Source organism: Coenobita brevimanus, chromosome 35 (genome assembly GCF_032717465.1).
Source record: "Coenobita brevimanus isolate Jiangsu-jjx chromosome 35, ASM3271746v2, whole genome shotgun sequence".
Classification (NCBI taxonomy): Eukaryota; Metazoa; Arthropoda; class Malacostraca; order Decapoda; family Coenobitidae; genus Coenobita; species Coenobita brevimanus.
The window spans coordinates 681,845-700,305 of NC_136988.1; the positions used below are offsets into that span (position 1 = coordinate 681,845).

The 18,461-nt window shown below is 40.4% G+C and overlaps 1 protein-coding gene across 1 annotated transcript; it reads left to right on the forward strand.

Moving 5' to 3' along the window:
- Window positions 1-8,620: 8,620 nt before the first annotated feature.
- Wdr92 (dynein axonemal assembly factor 10) lies at window positions 8,621-18,427 on the forward strand. The gene is made up of 4 exons (XM_080269670.1): window positions 8,621-8,761; window positions 9,389-9,458; window positions 11,058-11,228; window positions 17,736-18,427. The coding sequence occupies exons 1-4, from the start codon at window positions 8,630-8,632 to the stop codon at window positions 18,425-18,427; spliced, it is 1,065 nt and encodes a 354-aa protein (XP_080125796.1). The 5' UTR covers window positions 8,621-8,629.
- The last annotated feature ends 34 nt before the right edge of the window (window positions 18,428-18,461 follow it).

Consider the following 18,461-nt stretch of genomic DNA (forward strand, 5'->3'; position numbering starts at 1 on the left):
TTTCCACTTGCTACTCCTGTGATGCTTTGTTGGGTACACCACACCCTCATTTTACAACTGCCATGCATTTTTGAAAACCAATTGTTAGATGAATTTTGTGTTGTAATAAAAGATCACATACTGGTAACAAGAAATCAGGCATCACAATGGCTGTATGAAAAAATAAATGAATAATTAAATTCTTATTTATCTCATAAGCAAATAACTGTACACTATTGACTGTACAGTACAGTCTTCATACAACACAAGACTGTGCAGAACCTTGTGCCGAATCAGATTTGTGCAAAAACATGACATACCTGTATATTTACACATAAAATAGGGATTAAGTTCTAAGAATGCCACATTAAAAAATATGTATATATTTAAAGAAAGGTTATTACAAATATGTCTGCCCAGAGATACCCAAAGCAGTGTTTACATACGAGCTCTCTGACTGGGCACATCAGTACGGCCTAACCTAACCTAACCAACTAGTTTTGCCCCCCAATACTACCCATAATTTTAACCACTAAGGACTGCCACTTTGCCTAACCTTGCAAGTCCCCTATACCATCCAGCCAGAAATATCTAACCTAATCAACACGTAAAAAATCGCCACCCAGCATCGTGCATATTTCGCCAAGAATCACTTTTGATGCTCTCTCTCTCTCACAAAAAAAAAGTGAAACTATTTTTGAAAGTATCATTAGTCATCAACAATAAAGGAGAAAAAAATATACTGCAGTCTTCAGCATGGTGTGATTGAGTACAAGTTTTCTGATAAACATGAAAGCTGTCCTCCAGAATAATAAATCAGTCAGCCAGACAGTGCAATTTGTATGAGTGTATAATTCAGACAAACTGAACTCACATAAGTATCTTACCTAACTTCTTACATAAAAACGTTGCCTTCACATACCTTGAAAGCTGAATTTTCTAGCCACCGAGTCCATTACACTAATTGCACTGAAGAAAACATGAATTTTACAGCTACCTCATCACTAGCATCTTTAGTTTATTATTATTTTTTATCGCTATCTATCCCATATTTTTCCTAAAAAGTATAAACAAAGTTCCATTATTATCAATATTTCTGCCTAATCAATCAATCAATGCCTTAGATCCACGCTCCAGCATGTTTACATAGCACCTCACAGTATGAACACATCAGTGCATCCTAAACTAACCCTTCCAAGAGGTTTTACCCCTCCAAGATCCCCCTAATATTAACCACCTGAAACTGCCACTACGTATAACCTTGAAAGCCCAAGCAAAAATTTCTAATAATCAATCTGCAAAAAATCACCAACTAGCATCACGCTTTCAAGATTCACACAAGATATGTACAAGCTGTATTACAGAATCTCTCAGTAGAAATAGCTACTGGTCCAGATGAAATCCCTTCAATAGTACTTAAAAACTGCTCCCCAGTGTTGGCTCCTGTATTGGCAAAATTTTTCCACTTATGCATTTGTACCTCAAGTTTTTCAGCCTCTAAGAAAGAAACAATTATCCATCCTGTTCATAAAAAGGGGGCCACCTCTGATCCATCAAACGATAAACCAATTGCTATAACTTCCATTCTCGGTAAAGTTTTTGAAATGCTAATCAACAAACACAGTCAAGCACCTCGAAATCAATAAATTAATCAATGATCGGCAGTATGGATGTAAACAAGAACGTTCAACTGCAGACATTCTTTGCCTTCTTACCCATCAGTTTAACAAAACAGTAGACCAACATGGTGAAACACACACAGTAGCACTTGATATTTCAAAAGCATTTGACAGAGTATGGCACCAGGCCTTATTGTCTAAGCTGTCACACTATGGCCTTGCATCACTGGTTCCTCTAATTTCTTCTTACCTTCATAGTAGAAAAATACAGGTCATGGTAGATGGAACTTATTCCCAATTTCATTCCATAAATGCTGGCGTACTTCAGAGATCAGTTTTGGCGTCAAACCTCTTTCTTATTCATATAAATGACCTATCTGTCACTCACAACCCAATACACTCTTATGCTGACGACTTGACACTTCATAGTTCTTTCACATTTAGTACCTCCTTTACACAATTTGATATTATAAATTCCCATCTAAACACTGCAATTTCTCTGAACCAGGACCTTGAACTCAAACTCTCTCCCCCACAATGCAGAACCTCTACTTATCAAAATTTACTTATCCCCAGAACTACTAATCTTTGGCATTCACTTCCTGGGAGCTGCTTCCCACAAACATTTAATCTACTTTTATTTAAATCCAGTTGTTATAAATATTTTATGAATGGAGGATGTCTTTGGGCACATGGACATTTTTTTAATTTCCTTTGTTTTTCATTCCTCCACTCATTGTTTCTTTAAAAAAAAAAAAAAAAAAATGCCAGGAATTATTTTAGGTGCATTAAGTTTTATATACAGTTACCTCTCAACTAACACGAGTTTAAAAAAGCGTTTTCGTTTTAACACGAGCAAATATTTACGGGGATATGTTTAACTAACAAGGGTTTCTCGATTTTATGCGACTTTACATGTACGTGATGGTTTCAAATTAGCCGCGCGCGCCTTGGACAGTCCCGAGCTGATAGACTGTGTGTGGCAGTTTATTCATAAATACAATTTTTTATTTGTCTGTTGCTTAAACTGGTTTTATTCAAACTATAATATTCGAAAATGAAGTTTGGCCCCACTCTGAGCAATTTGGCTCATTTTCGGACAAAATTTGGCCAGGAAAGTGATGGAAGATCTAAATTGTTACAACTTGATGCTGCAGAACAGAAAGAAGAAAACCACTCAGACCAAGATAGAGCAGTTCTTTATGAAGAAGACAGAAAACTTAAGGGAGTTATCTTCATCACCAGTAGCATGGGAGTCAGAGGAAGAGGAAGGACAGCAGAGCAAGGAGGGGGAGCGGCTGGAGGTGGGGCAGCGGGTGAGGAGGGACAGCAGCAGACGACAAGTGATGCATAGATGAAGTGAGGCTGTGTTGTTATTGTTTGTGACGTACTTACTGTAATGAAAATGTTGCTTTTACTGTAGTGTTTTTATGACCTACTAATGCATTAATAATGTTGAGGAACTTTCACAATGCCGTGAATGAAGCAGAATTGAAAGAGAATCCACGTAAAAAACGAAAACAGTATGTATTTGGGGAGAAGTAAACAACGCTTAGGCCCAACTAGGGCTCAAATGTTGTTTATTTCTCCCCAAATATACTGTTTTTTTTTTTTATGTGGATTTTCCTTCAAATTAATAGTGTTGCTTTTAAGTTTACAGTAGCATAACTCCCCAATTGGGTAGACTTTCCCAGAGTCCAGGAACGTAACCCCCAATATTACCACTGTTTCTTATGGGAAAACTGTTTAAATAACGTGTTTTTAACTAACGCGACCTCTCCAGGAACCTAACCCTCGCATTATTTGAAAGGTTACTGTGTATATATATACAGGTCTTACAGGTCTCCCTCGTTTTACGTTGTATCGTTTTACGATATTTCGCATTTACGATCCTTCTTCTTTAGTACCAAGTGTTCATTTTACGATTGAGCTCCCTCGCATATACGATTGGGCATGTGGAAATCCTGCACTCACAGGCAAATCAGCTGAGAGATGCGTGGCATACCCGCCCCACCCACACAGTTTCCCGCACTTTTGCCAGTCTCACCCACATGCTTGTTCAGCATACAACCTCTGTGCATCAGTGCCCATGACATTACTAGTTCTCCTGTTCTTCATATTTTGCACCCCTAGTGCCACCACCGTGATGTCTTGTAAACGCCCTGCAACATCTGGTGCTGGTGATATGAAGCCAAAGAAAGCAAGAACGTCCTTAACCCTGGAGTCTAAGCTTAATATTGTAAAGCAGCACGAAGCAGGTGAGGGGCAAACTCCATTGCTTGTTCCATGTGTCTTGCACAGTCGACTGTATCAACTGTTATAAAGCATGCTGTCAACATTAAGAAAGCTGGGGAGACAAGCATGACTCTACAATACATAAAACATCATCATTATTATTGCATATTAGATCACTTGTATGGGTCTTGGGTTCCTTATACACGAGTCCAGGAACGCATCCCTATTTATCCCATTAAACCTTAATTTCGCTTTACGATATTTCGGTTTACGAATGCCTTTCTAGCAACGCAAACCAATCGTAAAATGAGGGAGACCTGTATATATATATATATATATAAATGCAGTGTGAAACTATTTTTGAAAGTATCATTAGTCATCAACAATAAATTAAAAAAATAAATGAACTCATCAGCATGAGGTGACTATGTACAACTTATATATATGGTAAACATGAATGCAATAACCCTGAATAATAAACAATTCAGCCAATAAGTATAATTTGTATGAGAGTATAATTCACAAGAACTGAACTCACATAATTATCTTACCTAACTTCTTACACAGACTCTTCACATACTGTATGAGGTACACTTAAAAAAGACCTGGGACAAGGTCACTGAGTGTGACCTCGGGGTTAAAGGAGTGAATAGGGAAGCTGCCAGAGATCAAGCAGCATGGAGGGCCGCCATTAGGTGACCGAGGCCAACGCAAGCATATTGGAGCCTTTACAAAACAAAAACAAAACAAATGAGAGTCCATCAGTTCATAACAGAGATCAGTCACAAAGCTTTTTTCACACGAAAACGTGAATTTTAAGCTCCCTCATCATTAACATTCTTAGTTTTGTATCACTCGTAAACAAAGAAACTATCCACATCGTAAAAGCACCCAACTCATTTTATCTGACTATCTGAATGTTGCTCTAGTTTGCATTTAAGCTCCCACACCACACGCCATTTCGTCCAACAGTTTTACATTTTCCATGAGAATAAATGCTCTTCTTGTGATCATAACACTTTAAGAGTGCTTTGACGTAGCTACAATTAGTTGGGAACCACCACATGCTCAGAGTTCTTATATGAAAAGCGGAGCAAGGAAATAAGTAAATGCTTCTAACTGCAACAACTGTCAACTGAAGCAGACAGTGGCAGGTATGGGACGTGGGTCACATCAAGGCAGCCAATGAGGGACCGACAAAAGCACAATACGCGTGTTGTAAACAAACGCAGCCCTGGAAATCCAATACCTAAATGTACACACTTCCCACACAGTTTCTCCCATGCAAATGAGTGATTTTACCGTGCTACTGAATAATTATGAGAGAAATTAAATGCCGCTGTTACTGTAAGACTGTTGTTTCCTTTTGTCTTAAATCATGACTTGCCTGTAGCTATAATGAGGCTGTGCTGTATTTCTTGTATTAACAGGCAAACACAGGGTATACAGTTTTGGGTTTTCTATGGGTTTCATCAACAGCAACAAACCTCTCCTGTACCATTTCCTTACTTTCATGAAGTTTGATTAACATTTAAAACTGCCAACTTCATTGTCTCATTCCATGCAGTCTAATGAGTTAGATGACGTTATATTAACCCGTGGATTGCACAATTACCTTTTTTATCCCACTCCGTGGTGCGCAAAAAACATAGGGAAATTTTTTTTTTTTTTTTTTTTTTTTTTTTTTTTTACCTGAAGATAAACATCCAGGGCATCATCTGGTGAAAAGAAAAGAAATCTCTCTCTCTCTCTCTCTCCGTCTTTGAGTAGGGCCGTGTGTAAGTTTGTGTACGGGAGCAGTGAAACAATATTTTTTTTTTTTTTTTTTTTCAAAATTATAAACTTGAAGATAAATATCCAAGGCATCATCGGGTGAAAAGAAAAAAATGTCCCCCTCTTGGTCTTTGCGTAGGCGTCGAGTTGTTTACGGTGGTGCACAGCCAGCACAGCCTGAGTTGTGGCTCGCAATGCAACGCTTCCCAGTTAGGTTAAGTTACATGTTGTTGGGTTTGGATACAACGTGGGTTTTCTAATTTGTTATACAATTCATGTGATATTAACCATCATTTTCCAGTGACAATTTTTCTTTTCTCTACATGGGTTGCCATGTCCAATAGAGGAACAGAGGAGGCAGGAAAAACAAAGAAACAAGGCAATTCCAAAAGGAATGAGTCAAAATCAAATGAACCACAAAATATAATCAGAGAACCCTTCTTTTATCCACAAAATCATGTCTGTTTGAAATAAAAATACAGTATATACTTTGGGGACTTAAAACTGTATAATAATGAGGCCATGAAGTTATGAAGGATGACAGCACTACAGTAAGTTGCAGGCAGAAAAAAATTAACAAAAAGGAGAGCATAGAAACTCTAGCAATAACAGTGTCAGGCAAACACTGAATTATGCGATTTTGATCCATTCTTTCTTCCATGGCCTTTTCGTCTCAGATTATTTTTGTCTTGGCCAGGGTTAGGATTACGGCACCTGCCACTAAATGCTAGCTGCCATTATCCTAACCACTTCCTTTTTACAGCAGCCATAACCTAACCTATTTCTACCAAACACAGTAACCACTAAATTCTAGCAGCTGTATATGAATTGTAGCGGTATTAACCTAACCAATTTCTAACCTAAATGAACCACCAAACATAACCACTAAATTCCAGCTACTGTAATCCTAACCACTTTTACGTTACTCTTGATGATAACCTAACCTACCCTACCCTACCCTACCCTAACCTTCAGGAGTAAAACAGAAATATATAACACGAAGAAAATATCACAAAAGTGTCTTAGTTGTCTAAAATGCTGAAAAATACAAATCAAATTATCGTTATTCCGTTTTTGGCTGAAATATAATAATACCAAAGCTCCTTACCCATCTCCACAGGAAGAAATGCACACGTACTGCCATGCCTTAACGGGGTGGTGATAAAATCCTTCACCCCAGCTTCGTGAACGGTCAGCCAAGGGTTTTCGTGTGAGGGTCATCGCTGGTTCGCTGAGGTGTGACTTTTGAATCGGGAATTACTCAGAACATCCTGCCAAAGAAGAAAAAACGAATTAGGGCTTTTGAAAAGCTAAAGATTATAAATGATTATGGGTATTGTATAGCCTAGCATTCCTAGTTCCCACCAGCATTTAGCCCTCAACGGGTACCGGGTATCTTCATTTCTTTCACCACATTTGATGCCTAATTTTACTCACCTTACCAGAGCAAGATTTCTCTGATGCAGTGAGGCCAAATAAATGCGTTCATCTCGTACTAACAATAACAAATGTATTAATGCCAGCCTAAGGGACCCCAACAGACTCGGGACTGGGGTATACAGCTTACTTTCAGCCATTCTCTGAGTCACAAAATCACAGTACATGACTTACCTTCATGTAATGGTGTCTGCGTCTTCCATAATACGAAAAAGCAACCATCCAGTATATATCCACGTAAAATTCACCGGCATTGCAGCACATGCAGTCCTTCCTGCTTATTTTAAGTATCTATACTTCCACTGAAAAGACGATCACACAGGAGTCTAAGAAAGGATCGGAAGCTCTTCCACAATCCCTCCGTTTCACATTATTTTCCTTCGTAAGTTGTCTGAATACATACAAAACTTTCAAAAGCGATGCTGAAACTTGCTTAACAATAAAGGAATCGTTCATTTAACATTCATACTGACCATTTGATGCCATATTTTACATTTATTATAAAAACAATAAACCACATACAAAACTCTCAAAACCAATATTAAAGGATCGGAATCTCTTCTCTAATCCCTCTGTAGTCCGTTGTACATAGGAATTTTTAGTTATTCCTTCGTCAGTTGTCTGAATACGTACAAAACTTTCAAAACCAATGTTGAAATTTGTTTTACAGTAAAGGGAGAAGCAGATTAGGATGTGTTTCCATTTCATCTTTCCAGTGTTGGAAATAATCCCCCCGCCCCCGAAAAAAACATAAATACATCTATATCACTCGGTGTTCATCAATCGTTCACGATGCCACATTCTACATTTATTATAAAAACAATAAACCGCACCACTTTTATTCACATAACTCAAAAACTAGTATACTGTACTTCCTAAATATGTAAATATACGACGGGGAATCGCGCAGACGGTGAATTGTTCTGTTGTGACGGGAATCGTCCTGGGAACCGGGTGGGAGACGATTTTATGTTTGAAGGTCGAGTCAGTTGCTATGGAAACGTTTAGCAGTATAAGTAAAGTAAAACGGAATGTTTGAAGGTCGAGTCAGTTGCTATGGAAACGTTTAGCAGTATAAGTAAAGTAAAACGGAATGTTTGAAGGTCGAGTCAGTTGCTATGGAAACGTTTAGCAGTATAAGTAAAGTAAAACGGAATGTTTGAAGGTGGAGTCAGTTGCTATGGAAACGTTTAGCAGTATAAGTAAAGTAAAACGGAATGTTTGAAGGTCGAGTCAGTTGCTATGGAAACGTTTAGCAGTATAAGTAAAGTAAAACGGAAGTACTATAGGTCCTTAGCATTAAAGCGTATATTGTGGTTTATTTGCTATGTCACATACCTATAATTATTTTTGACTTTAATTAGTGAATACGTCTTTTGCTCAGTATTTCTTTATGAAAAACTTATCTGGAATAAAATTAATAAATCAGACCTACTATTATGTGGAAGAGCCATCGGTTTATGCGATTCGGTTCTACTTGGAAGAATGTGAATGGTTTCGAGTTTGGCATCTATACTTGATTATGTTTACAATAGCATTCGGAGTAACTGCAGGAAGGCGTTTCACATACCCCCAACTGAAAAAGAATGGAGAAGCCACAGATTCTTGTATATATAGAAAAGAGTCTAAACTACAGCCCATTCGATGTGAAATGGATCCCACGTTCAGCCAAACTGGTGTCTTTGGGCAGCAATCCTCGAGCCACTGGCGCTTTGCAGGTACGTGTGTTATTTATTTATTCTTTATTTAATGGTGATTGAAAGCTTGATATCTTTTAATGTACAAGCGTGCTTAACTATTTTAAACACTATGTTGGATCTCAATTTGGCAATAAATGGTTCACATAGTCAGTAGGCGTCATGGAATCCAGAAAGTACCATCCATCAGTATTTCTCTCCCTAGTCCCATAAGAGGTGTCTATGAACAGATCTCCATGTCACCCATTCCTCTGTCATTAGGCTGCCCTTCCATCATCTCACACTTCTCGTATATCTCAGCCCTGTCAGGAGAGATGAAAATTATCAATACTGCATGTCTGTAATGGGATGCTGTTTTCAGTAATTGCATATTTGGCATTATTGCACTCCTGGACAGCACCTTCAATTTAACTACTTACCTTGACACAGATTAAGGTAAGACTTGTAGGGTAGGTTAGTTTAGGTTAGGTTAGGTTTTGAAACAGTGAAGACCGTCGGAAAAATATAATTTCAACTTCCAAGGAGGTGTTGTTCAAAACGGCAGCCATCTCTAGTTACTCATCCACTACAGTTATTATTAATATTGTTATTATTATTATTTTTATTCCATCCATCCATCATCTGATTATTATCTGTTTTTTTTTTCAGGTATATGAGATGAACGAGGGAGAGCTGAAGCTCCTGCATGATGTGGAACGACCTAAGGCACTGAAATGCGGTATGACAAGAATATACTGTAATTTGATTTCTTAAACTTGATAAATTTGCTGTGTGTATAATTGATAATGCAGGTGGAGGAGATTTATTTATTTATTTATTTATTTATTTATTTTATGCAAGGAAGAAGGAACCAAAGGCCAGATGCCCACAAGGTTGTTCCCTGGAAGACAAAACACAAACAAGATAACAAAGACCCAAATTCAAGATCCATTGTTTTCAAGATGGCCGAACACACTGCGTTTGAAAGACTGTATATTCTTTTCATGAACTGGGCATAAAATAGCCATCTCTCTATCTTGAATATTGATTTGCAGTGAGAGTTTAACAGTAGAGTATAATGCTAATCATGAAGAAGTGCTGTGGAAAGATGTAGGACTGTAGTCAATCTGTCTATTGCCAGATGCCTTAATCCTGTAAGGGTTGGCCATAAACAAATCACCTCCATGTTGCCCTGTCCCCTGCCATTTCACTGCCCTGCTTCCAGCTCACACTCTTCTCTCACATATACCTCTCCGCTCCATCTCTCCATCTCATCGTTGGCCTTCCCCTCCCTCTCTCCCCCTCCACCTCACTCACATACACTCCACTCATTAGATTGTCATATTTTGTCATTGAGTTACATGTCATTTAAACGCAGTGTGTCCAGGCATCTCAAAATAAATGCATCTTCAATTCATCTGTCTGTTATCTTGTTTTTATTTTTTTCTTGGAGGGAACAATTTTGCAAGCTTGTAGTCTTTGGTTCCTTCTTTACATTAAAATAATAATAATAATAATATACTGCAAGAGGACAGAAATATCCACCCAGTTAAAGTGAATGAAGTATAGAATTGACAGGGTTATTGAAAGTTGTATTAAATATCTGTAGCTAAAAACTTGAGTCTTTGGGTTGGTTGTTTTACAGGGAGGGACACTAACCCTCCACCAACCCACTTGTTGACATGTAGGGAACATGTATGAGATGGTGTGTGACTGTAGATAGATAAAAATGTCTATCCTAAGCTGAATAATGGAGTATGGTGGTAGGAGAAATAGAATAAAAATCTATCTATGTATCTATTGCCAGATGCCATAATCCCATAAGGGGTGGTCATTTGACTTTGAGTTATTTTTTTACGGGGAGGGGCACTAACCCTCCACCAACCCACTTGTTGACACGTAGGGAGCACGTATGGTTTGGTTATATGGTTACAACCCTATATTCTGTCTATCTCTATCTCTTGCCAAACACCCCAATCCTGTAAGGGATGGCCACAAACAAATCGCCCCCATGTCGCCCTGTACCACCCCCTTTCACTGTCCTTCCCCCAGCTCACACACCCCCTCTCCCATACACCTCTCCACTCCATCCCTCCATCTCATCCTTGGTCTCCCCCTCCACCTTACCCACATACACTCTCCTCATTAGTCTCTCACTCATGCATATTAAAGGAGGCAAATGACGACTTACAGTAATAAACACAACCTTTGCAGTGCACCCCTCCATCGCATCCTTGGTCTGCCCCTCCACCTCACATACATTCTCCTCATTAGTCTCTCACGCATGCATATTGAACAAGGGAAATGAGGACATACGATAATAAATCAATCATCGTAGGTACGTTTGGAGCTTCGTCCCTCGAGAGTCGACACCTGGCCGTAGGAGACTTTGACGGCAAGTTGGAGGTACTGGATTTACAGTGCCCGGAGATGCCCGTGTATTCTGTCCAGGCGCATAGCAAGATTATAAACACGGTGGATGGGGTGGCTGGACTGGAGATCGGAAAAGGTAGGGCGTTAGTACTGTATCTGTCTATTTATTTGTCTATGTGTCTGTCTGTCTATCTATCTATCTGTCTATCTGTCTGTATTGTGTCTGTCCACCTATGTCACTGTGTCCATCTGTCTGTGTACTGTTTATTATTTTTTGTGTTATTATTATTATTATTATTATTATTATCATCGTTATTGTAAATATTGTCATTATAAATATTTTTGTTGTTATTGTTATCATTATTATTTTCATCACCATCATTCTGATCTCCTTTCCCACCCAAGGGCAGGGTGAGGATTAGCAGTGTCCAGACAGCCTAAGTTTGCCCAATCCTGTGGGCCATGCTTTCATTCACTAATCATTCAAGCCCCCAGAATCCTGGCGCCATTGTTATTATTATTATTGTTATTATTATTTCACTCATCTTAAATGTCAGGACCAACGTGCCTAGCCCCGGGCTCCTACGCACCTCATGGGGCAAGGTAGGATTGAATGATGGATGGATTAGTAGTAGTAGTAGTAGTCCTGAATACACTCCCATATTCTGTACTTCCATTGCCTTCCTCTTTAACTGTGGACTGTTGCTTAAGTGACTGGTCAGTGAATTGTGCTGTTGTAAACTCGCTTTTTATGTGTAGTGACAGTGGGTGTGCCTTGTAGTACCCAGTCTATGCTTAGTTTACCAAGTCGGCTGTATACCCTGCCTTGGTTTACCCTCGCATAGTGTTTATATATCAGCTTCATAAACTTTCACCGAGTCATGGTATACCCTGCTTTGGTTTACCTTCACGCAGTATATCATGCTTTGGTTTACCCTCGCATAGTGTTTATAGTACAGTGAGCCTCGTATCCTTTCACTGAGTTGCTGTATACTCTGCTTTGGTTTACCCTTGCTGTTTATATCTCAGTGAGCCTCATATCCTTTCACTGAGTCGGCTGTATACCCTGCTTTGGTTTACCCTTGCTGTTTATATCTCAGTGAGCCATATATACTTTCACTGAGTTGCTGTATACTCTGCTTTGGTTCACCCTTGCTGTTTATATTTCAGCGAGCCCTGTATACCTTGAGCTTAGTTTACCTTGCCATATTTTACAGCTTAACAGCCTTTGAACCACCTTGAATGCAGTGATATATATTTCTTCTCTCTCTCTCGCATTCTTTCTCTCTCACACACACACACACACCACCAAGCTATTCCCACCGGACGCAAGCATTTTGTCCGGATAAAATGGAGTAATGTCCAATAATGGTTTTGGACAGCCAGATCACAGTGTCCGGATAGTGGATGTCCGGATAATAGAGGGATTGTATGGTTAATTTTTGCCCTATTTGTTCAAGTAAATATCCACCGGCTTGAGATATGATTATTATTCTATCTATCTGCCTATCTATTGCCAGATGCCATAATCTTGTAAGGGGTGGCCACAAACAAATCATCTTCATGTCGCCCTGTCCCCTGCCATTTCACTGCCCTGCTCCCAGCTCACCCTCCCCCCCTCTCATATACCTCTCCACTCCATCCCTCCATCTCATTATTATTATTATTATTATTATCATTATTATTATTTTTTCTCTTCAGGCTTGTGATAATACTGTACTTGGTGTTCGGTACCAGCCTTTATCAGTATTTAGCCCGACCACACCTCCCGTGAGGGGGTTTGTTTATACACTCTGGTACGCCAATCACCGCCTGATTTGTCGTTATTTTCATGCTTGTTTTCCTGTTGTGTTAGTTTGGTCGAGTAGCTCAGAATCAGGTGTTAAGGTGTGTTACTGATGTGTCGTTATTTTCATGCTTGTTTTCCTGTTGCATTAGTTTGGTCGAGTAGCTACAAATCAGGTGTTAAGGTGTGCTACTGATGTGTCGTTATTTTCATGCTTGTTTTCCTGTTGCATTAGTTTGGTCGAGTAGCTACAAATCAGGTGTTAAGGTGTGCTACTGATGTGTCGTTATTTTCATGCTTGTTTTCCTGTTGCATTAGTTTGGTTAAGTAGCTACAAATCAGGTGTTAAGGTGTGTTACATGGATACTGATTGCCATGTGTTCCTCCTGCTTGTTTTCCCGTTGCATTAGTTTGGTCGAGTAGCCACAAATCAGGTGTTAAGGTGTGTTAGGTGGATGCGTATTGCCGTGTGTTCTGTCGTGCTGTAGGTTGATCATTGTTTTGTTGTTTGTTTTCCTGTTGCAGTAGTGTGAGGTCGAGTAGCCAAAAGTAAGGTGTTAAGGTGTGTTATGTGGATATTGATTGCTGTGTCATTCTGTCTTGCATTAGGTGTAGTGTAGATGAGGTGTGTAGGTGTAGCATAGATTAATTGTGTGTTTCTTTATTGATACTGAACATCCTTCTCTCTTCTGCCTTGCTTCCTGTTTTTATGGCTATGCAGAGGGAGGTCATAGAGTGTGGCCTCAGGGATAAGGGACTGAATAGGGAGGCTGCCAGAGATCAAGCAGCATGGAGAGCCGCCATTAGGTGACAAAGGCCGATGCATACAGGCAGTTGGAGCTTTTATAAATGTAAGAAAATGATGAATTATGCTCTCTGATTCTCTCATGCATTTAGTTTGTGGGTATATGACATTGGTTTTCTGTATTTTTGGTTTTCCCCTGTGTGTGTGTGTGTGCGCATCATGGTGTTAACCCTTTCGTTACTTAGGGTAGCGGTGCAAAAGTCACCCACTTGTTACTGGACGAAGCAGGCTGTGTTGAACCTAATCTCACCCGCTTGTTACTGGACAATGCAAGCTGCGTCCAACAAAATCACCCCTTGATGGAAAGAAAAAACATCGTAAATTAGCACATAATTTATATTCGCCGAATGTTTTTATCAACACCATAAGCAAGTACAACTATTCGAGATTACTTGAATAAAAAATCAGGCAGATAGAGGCATAAATAAAGGCAGGGGAAAAAATAGTTTAGCAACAACTTTGGCCGTGCAATACACTGCTCCCGTACTGCAGCGCCATCGTAAGATAATTTCCTTTTTCGGTACATCAAACTGACCCAAATTGTCCTACAGCAAATGTTTATATACCAAAATGTAGCTAATGAAATTTCCTAAAACTCTTTCTCAGTAACAGTTACCATAAAACATGTACAGGTATTTCTACGAGAAAACACGAAGGAAAGAAAAAACGTAAATTAGCGCATAAATTATATTCATCAAATGATTTTACCATCACCATAAGCAAGTACAACTATTCAAATTAAGGAGGGAAAAAAAATCACGGAGATAGAACCAAACTAAGGCTGTGAGGATAAAATGTTTAAGAGGTACCGTGAGCATGGAAACGGGGGGGGAGGGGGGTTCTCCCAGCACTCGACCAAGGCCAAGCGGGCCCATATCCTGAGTACTCGCCTGCGTCGTCTGGTAATGAAAGTGTTAATAGTTTGAATGGTGAGTGAATGGATGTCATTTAAATATATGTATACCATTTCATCGGGGACACTGTTAATACCACTGCTTTTATCTTTCCCATTCCTATACCTTGATCATACTGGCCAGAAAATCGGAATGGTGAGAAGGATCATGATTTTGGCTTGCATGCTGTGTTTGTGTTTTGTTTTTCTTTGTGTTTTTGTTGCTTGTGTCCTATTGTTTATACAAGTGCCAACACACTTGCATGCTCCGGCCTTGGTCACTTAATGGCTGCTTTCCCTCCTGCCTGATCTGCACTATACCTCAGAAAAACAGTTGCTCCTCTTGACCTAATAGACTGAAGTTAGGCAGGACCACCACCACCACCACCACCACCACCACTACCACCACCAGCAACAACAACAACAACAACATCAACAGTTTTATCTTATCAATGCAGGTTGTCAAACAGAAACCGAAAACAAGCTTTAATGATAATGCAAATAAATCTCGTTCACTAACCATGCATAAGACGGTAACTGGAGAGAGCTTGGTGATGTCCGTCCCACCCATCAGCAGTTTCTTTTTTGTTTAAGTAGTAAAAACAAGTCGACTGATTTGTTTACGTTTGGGGCGGTTTCTTTCTTCAGGACAAAGATTTCGAGGAAGATAGAGTCATTTTTTCACAGTCAGGTTTCATGTTGTATTTATGTGTATTGGAGGTTGCAGTTAAAGCAGCGTAGATTTGGTGATCAGATTTTTTTCTATTATATCCTGGACCAAAGTGTTCAGTCCTTTACCATCCTTCCATCTGTCATCCAATTTTGTGTTGCCCCACGAGGAGCATAGGAGCCTGGGGCTAGGCAAGTTGGTCCTGACATTTAAGATGAGAGTGACCAGCCTCACTCATCCCTGAGTGGCATTACATGAGCAGTAAGCCCAAACCATCCCTTGGATATAAACCTGCGCCAGCTCAATCCGATTGGAACTCCGTAATTACCCACTAAACCACCAGATGCCATAGTTTGGTTGTATGGTTACCACCCAGCTTAGTAAATGGTTTCCTGGTGTACAGGAAAACATTTGGCTTGTCACTCAGTGTAGAGTCACCCGTAGACAGGAGGAAGAGGAAAAAATGAAGGAAAGAAAGACAGAAGAGGAAGGAAGGAAAGAAGGTAGGAGGAGAGGAAAAGGCAGTCACCAGAGAGCAGCACAACATCAAGTGAGTGGATGATGAGTGCCCCTTCCTGCCAGAGGTAGTTTTACAAATCCAGTTTTTCCACCATCCTTTCATACAGAAGGCACTCGACTAATGGGCATGCAGAGAAACCTTGCATGTTTCCTTCTCTTCCTAAAGTCTCCTTTGTAGGCCTGGGGCTCACAAAGGCAGATCCAGCTCATGGTAAAAAGGGGTTCCAAATTTTTCACCCGCTATGATGTCCGATTATACAGATGTCCCTCAGTTTCCTCCCTGTCCCAAAAAGGAGGACGTTGGACATCAGGAGTAGGGTAACGAGCCTGTTGATGTCCACTGGGTTGATGTCCAAACAAGCTAGAAGCTGGAAAGAAAATTATAGCCACTTTCATACAGGATGGAACTGGAAAACATGCAGTGCTTTTTCGTTTCTGTAATTTTTGCCTGCGTTTTGTGTGTCATGAGTCGACTGTGTCTACTGAGAAAATTAAAGATTTCCTGTGGCATTATGGAGAAAGTCATCAGTAATACAGCACAGAATCAGGGTTTTAGACACTCTGGATCTGCCACTGATGCACATATGAGGAAGTAATAATGTGCATCACTCATCATGGTGTCCTGCAGTGTGTATGGTTCTGGCATCCCCAACCACCTGTCTTGCTTGTTGCATTGCCATGGTGTTGCATGTATCCCACTTCCGTTGCTTTGTTTCATATGTCCCGCTTCTGTTGCTTTTTGATTGCTGCTGCTGCTTCAGAACTGCCTGCTTGCATGCCTACCTTATCACAGCAGGTGCACACCACCCATCCAGCACTGCACTCATATCCTTTTGCTGTCCAGCTCTAATCAGACACTGACCAATACTCTCAGTCCTTCATATATGCAGCTGGTCAGCTCTGAACCTGTCACCTGCACTCTTTATTTCTCTCTGTCTGCAGCCCCCAGTCTTTTAAGCACAGTGTGTCCAGACATCTCATAAATGAATGGATATTGACTTTGATTCTCTTGTTAAGTTTTTCCTGAAAAGGGCAACATTTTCTCCCTAGGCTTCAGCCCATAGGGTCTCTCTGTTATGCATTTTAAAAAACTGTCTTTCCGTCCATCATGTAAGCCTTTATTGTTCCATCAGGAGCATAGGGGTTCAGGACTTGCTGCATGTCCAGAGTTGTAAGCAGTGAGTGACCAGTTGCTTACCAATGAACATTATTATGTTAAAAATGAACCCAGCCACCATTCACATGCAATTCTTTACAGGAAAAAAATATTTTTGTACCACAAAATGTTATTAGTATCCAGATACTTTTCTGTGCTTAAGGTTTTATATTCGTGAGGGAAGCCCCCAGCAGTGAAAGGGTCAAATGCTGTCTCAGTTGATATTTCCTCAGGCAACAGATGTGTTTAGTACTTTATTGTGACTGTTGCCACACAGTCATGTTCAGCAGAGGCAACCCTGACGTGAACCAGGTGTTAGTTTGTTCATTGACTCAGTGATTGGACCTTAAATGCTTTTACATGGCGGAGACCAGGGAAGATTTTGCCATTTTTGTCATTACAGGTGCACCTAAGAGGTGCCTAAAGTGGTCTTAAGGACTGAAGGATAGTACAATGGTTTGCATGTGATGTAAAGTCTGCGTACAACACCACCATGTCACCAAACTAAGTGGTCACTGGTTAAGAAGGATTGTTAGCACCATAGCAGTGTGCAGAAGTGTTACTGCTGCTAAAACTTCCACTTGATTGCCGTGGATGGATACACAGATAGGAAAGTAGAGGGAACAAGCTTACAGGCCTCTAGCCTTTGGTTCCTTCTTCCATACATTAAAAAAAAAGAAGATAGATAAATTTCTGCATGATTACTGCAGATGGATGCATAGATAGGTAATCAGATGAATAAAACTTCCACATATTTACTGTGGATGGATACACGGGTAGGTAAATAGATGGACTAACTTTTGGTGGTGTGGCAGGTGCACCAGAGTTGGCCACTGGGAGTCGTGATGGTCTGGTGAAGGTATGGGATCCCCGGCAGAAGGACCGGCCCGTTATCACCATCGAACCCAAGGAGGAGGAGCAGAAGCGAGACTGTTGGTGTCTGGCCTTCGGTAACGCACACTCCAATGAGGATCGCGTGCTGTGTGCCGGCTTTGACAACGGCGATGTGAAGATGTTCGACCTGCGCACCATGGCCATCCAGTGGGAGACCAACCTGAAGAATGGAGTGTGTTCCCTAGAGTTTGATAGGAAAGATATAGAGATGAACAAACTCCTGGCCACAACGTTAGAGTCAAAATTTTACGTGTACGACCTACGGACTTTCAATAAAGATAAGGGATACGCCAGGCTGATGGATAAAGGTCATAAGTCGACTGTGTGGTGCGGTCGACACCTGCCCCAAAACCGCGAGATCTTTGCCACAACCGGAGGCAATGGAACGCTCATGCTTTGGAAGTACTCGTATCCAGCGGCCAGGTCGAAAAAATTGGACGATGGGACGGAAATGGGGGTAGTGGGGGAATTGAAGCCCCTACAGAACGCCACCATCACCAGCCAGCCCATCACAAGCATCGACTGGAGCCAAGACAAGATGGGTCTCTCAGTGTGCTCAGGGCTGGACCAGACTGTTAGGGTGGTTATTGTTACAAAGCTTAATATTATGTAATGCACTTAAATATAGCTATACGGTACTGTAGTTC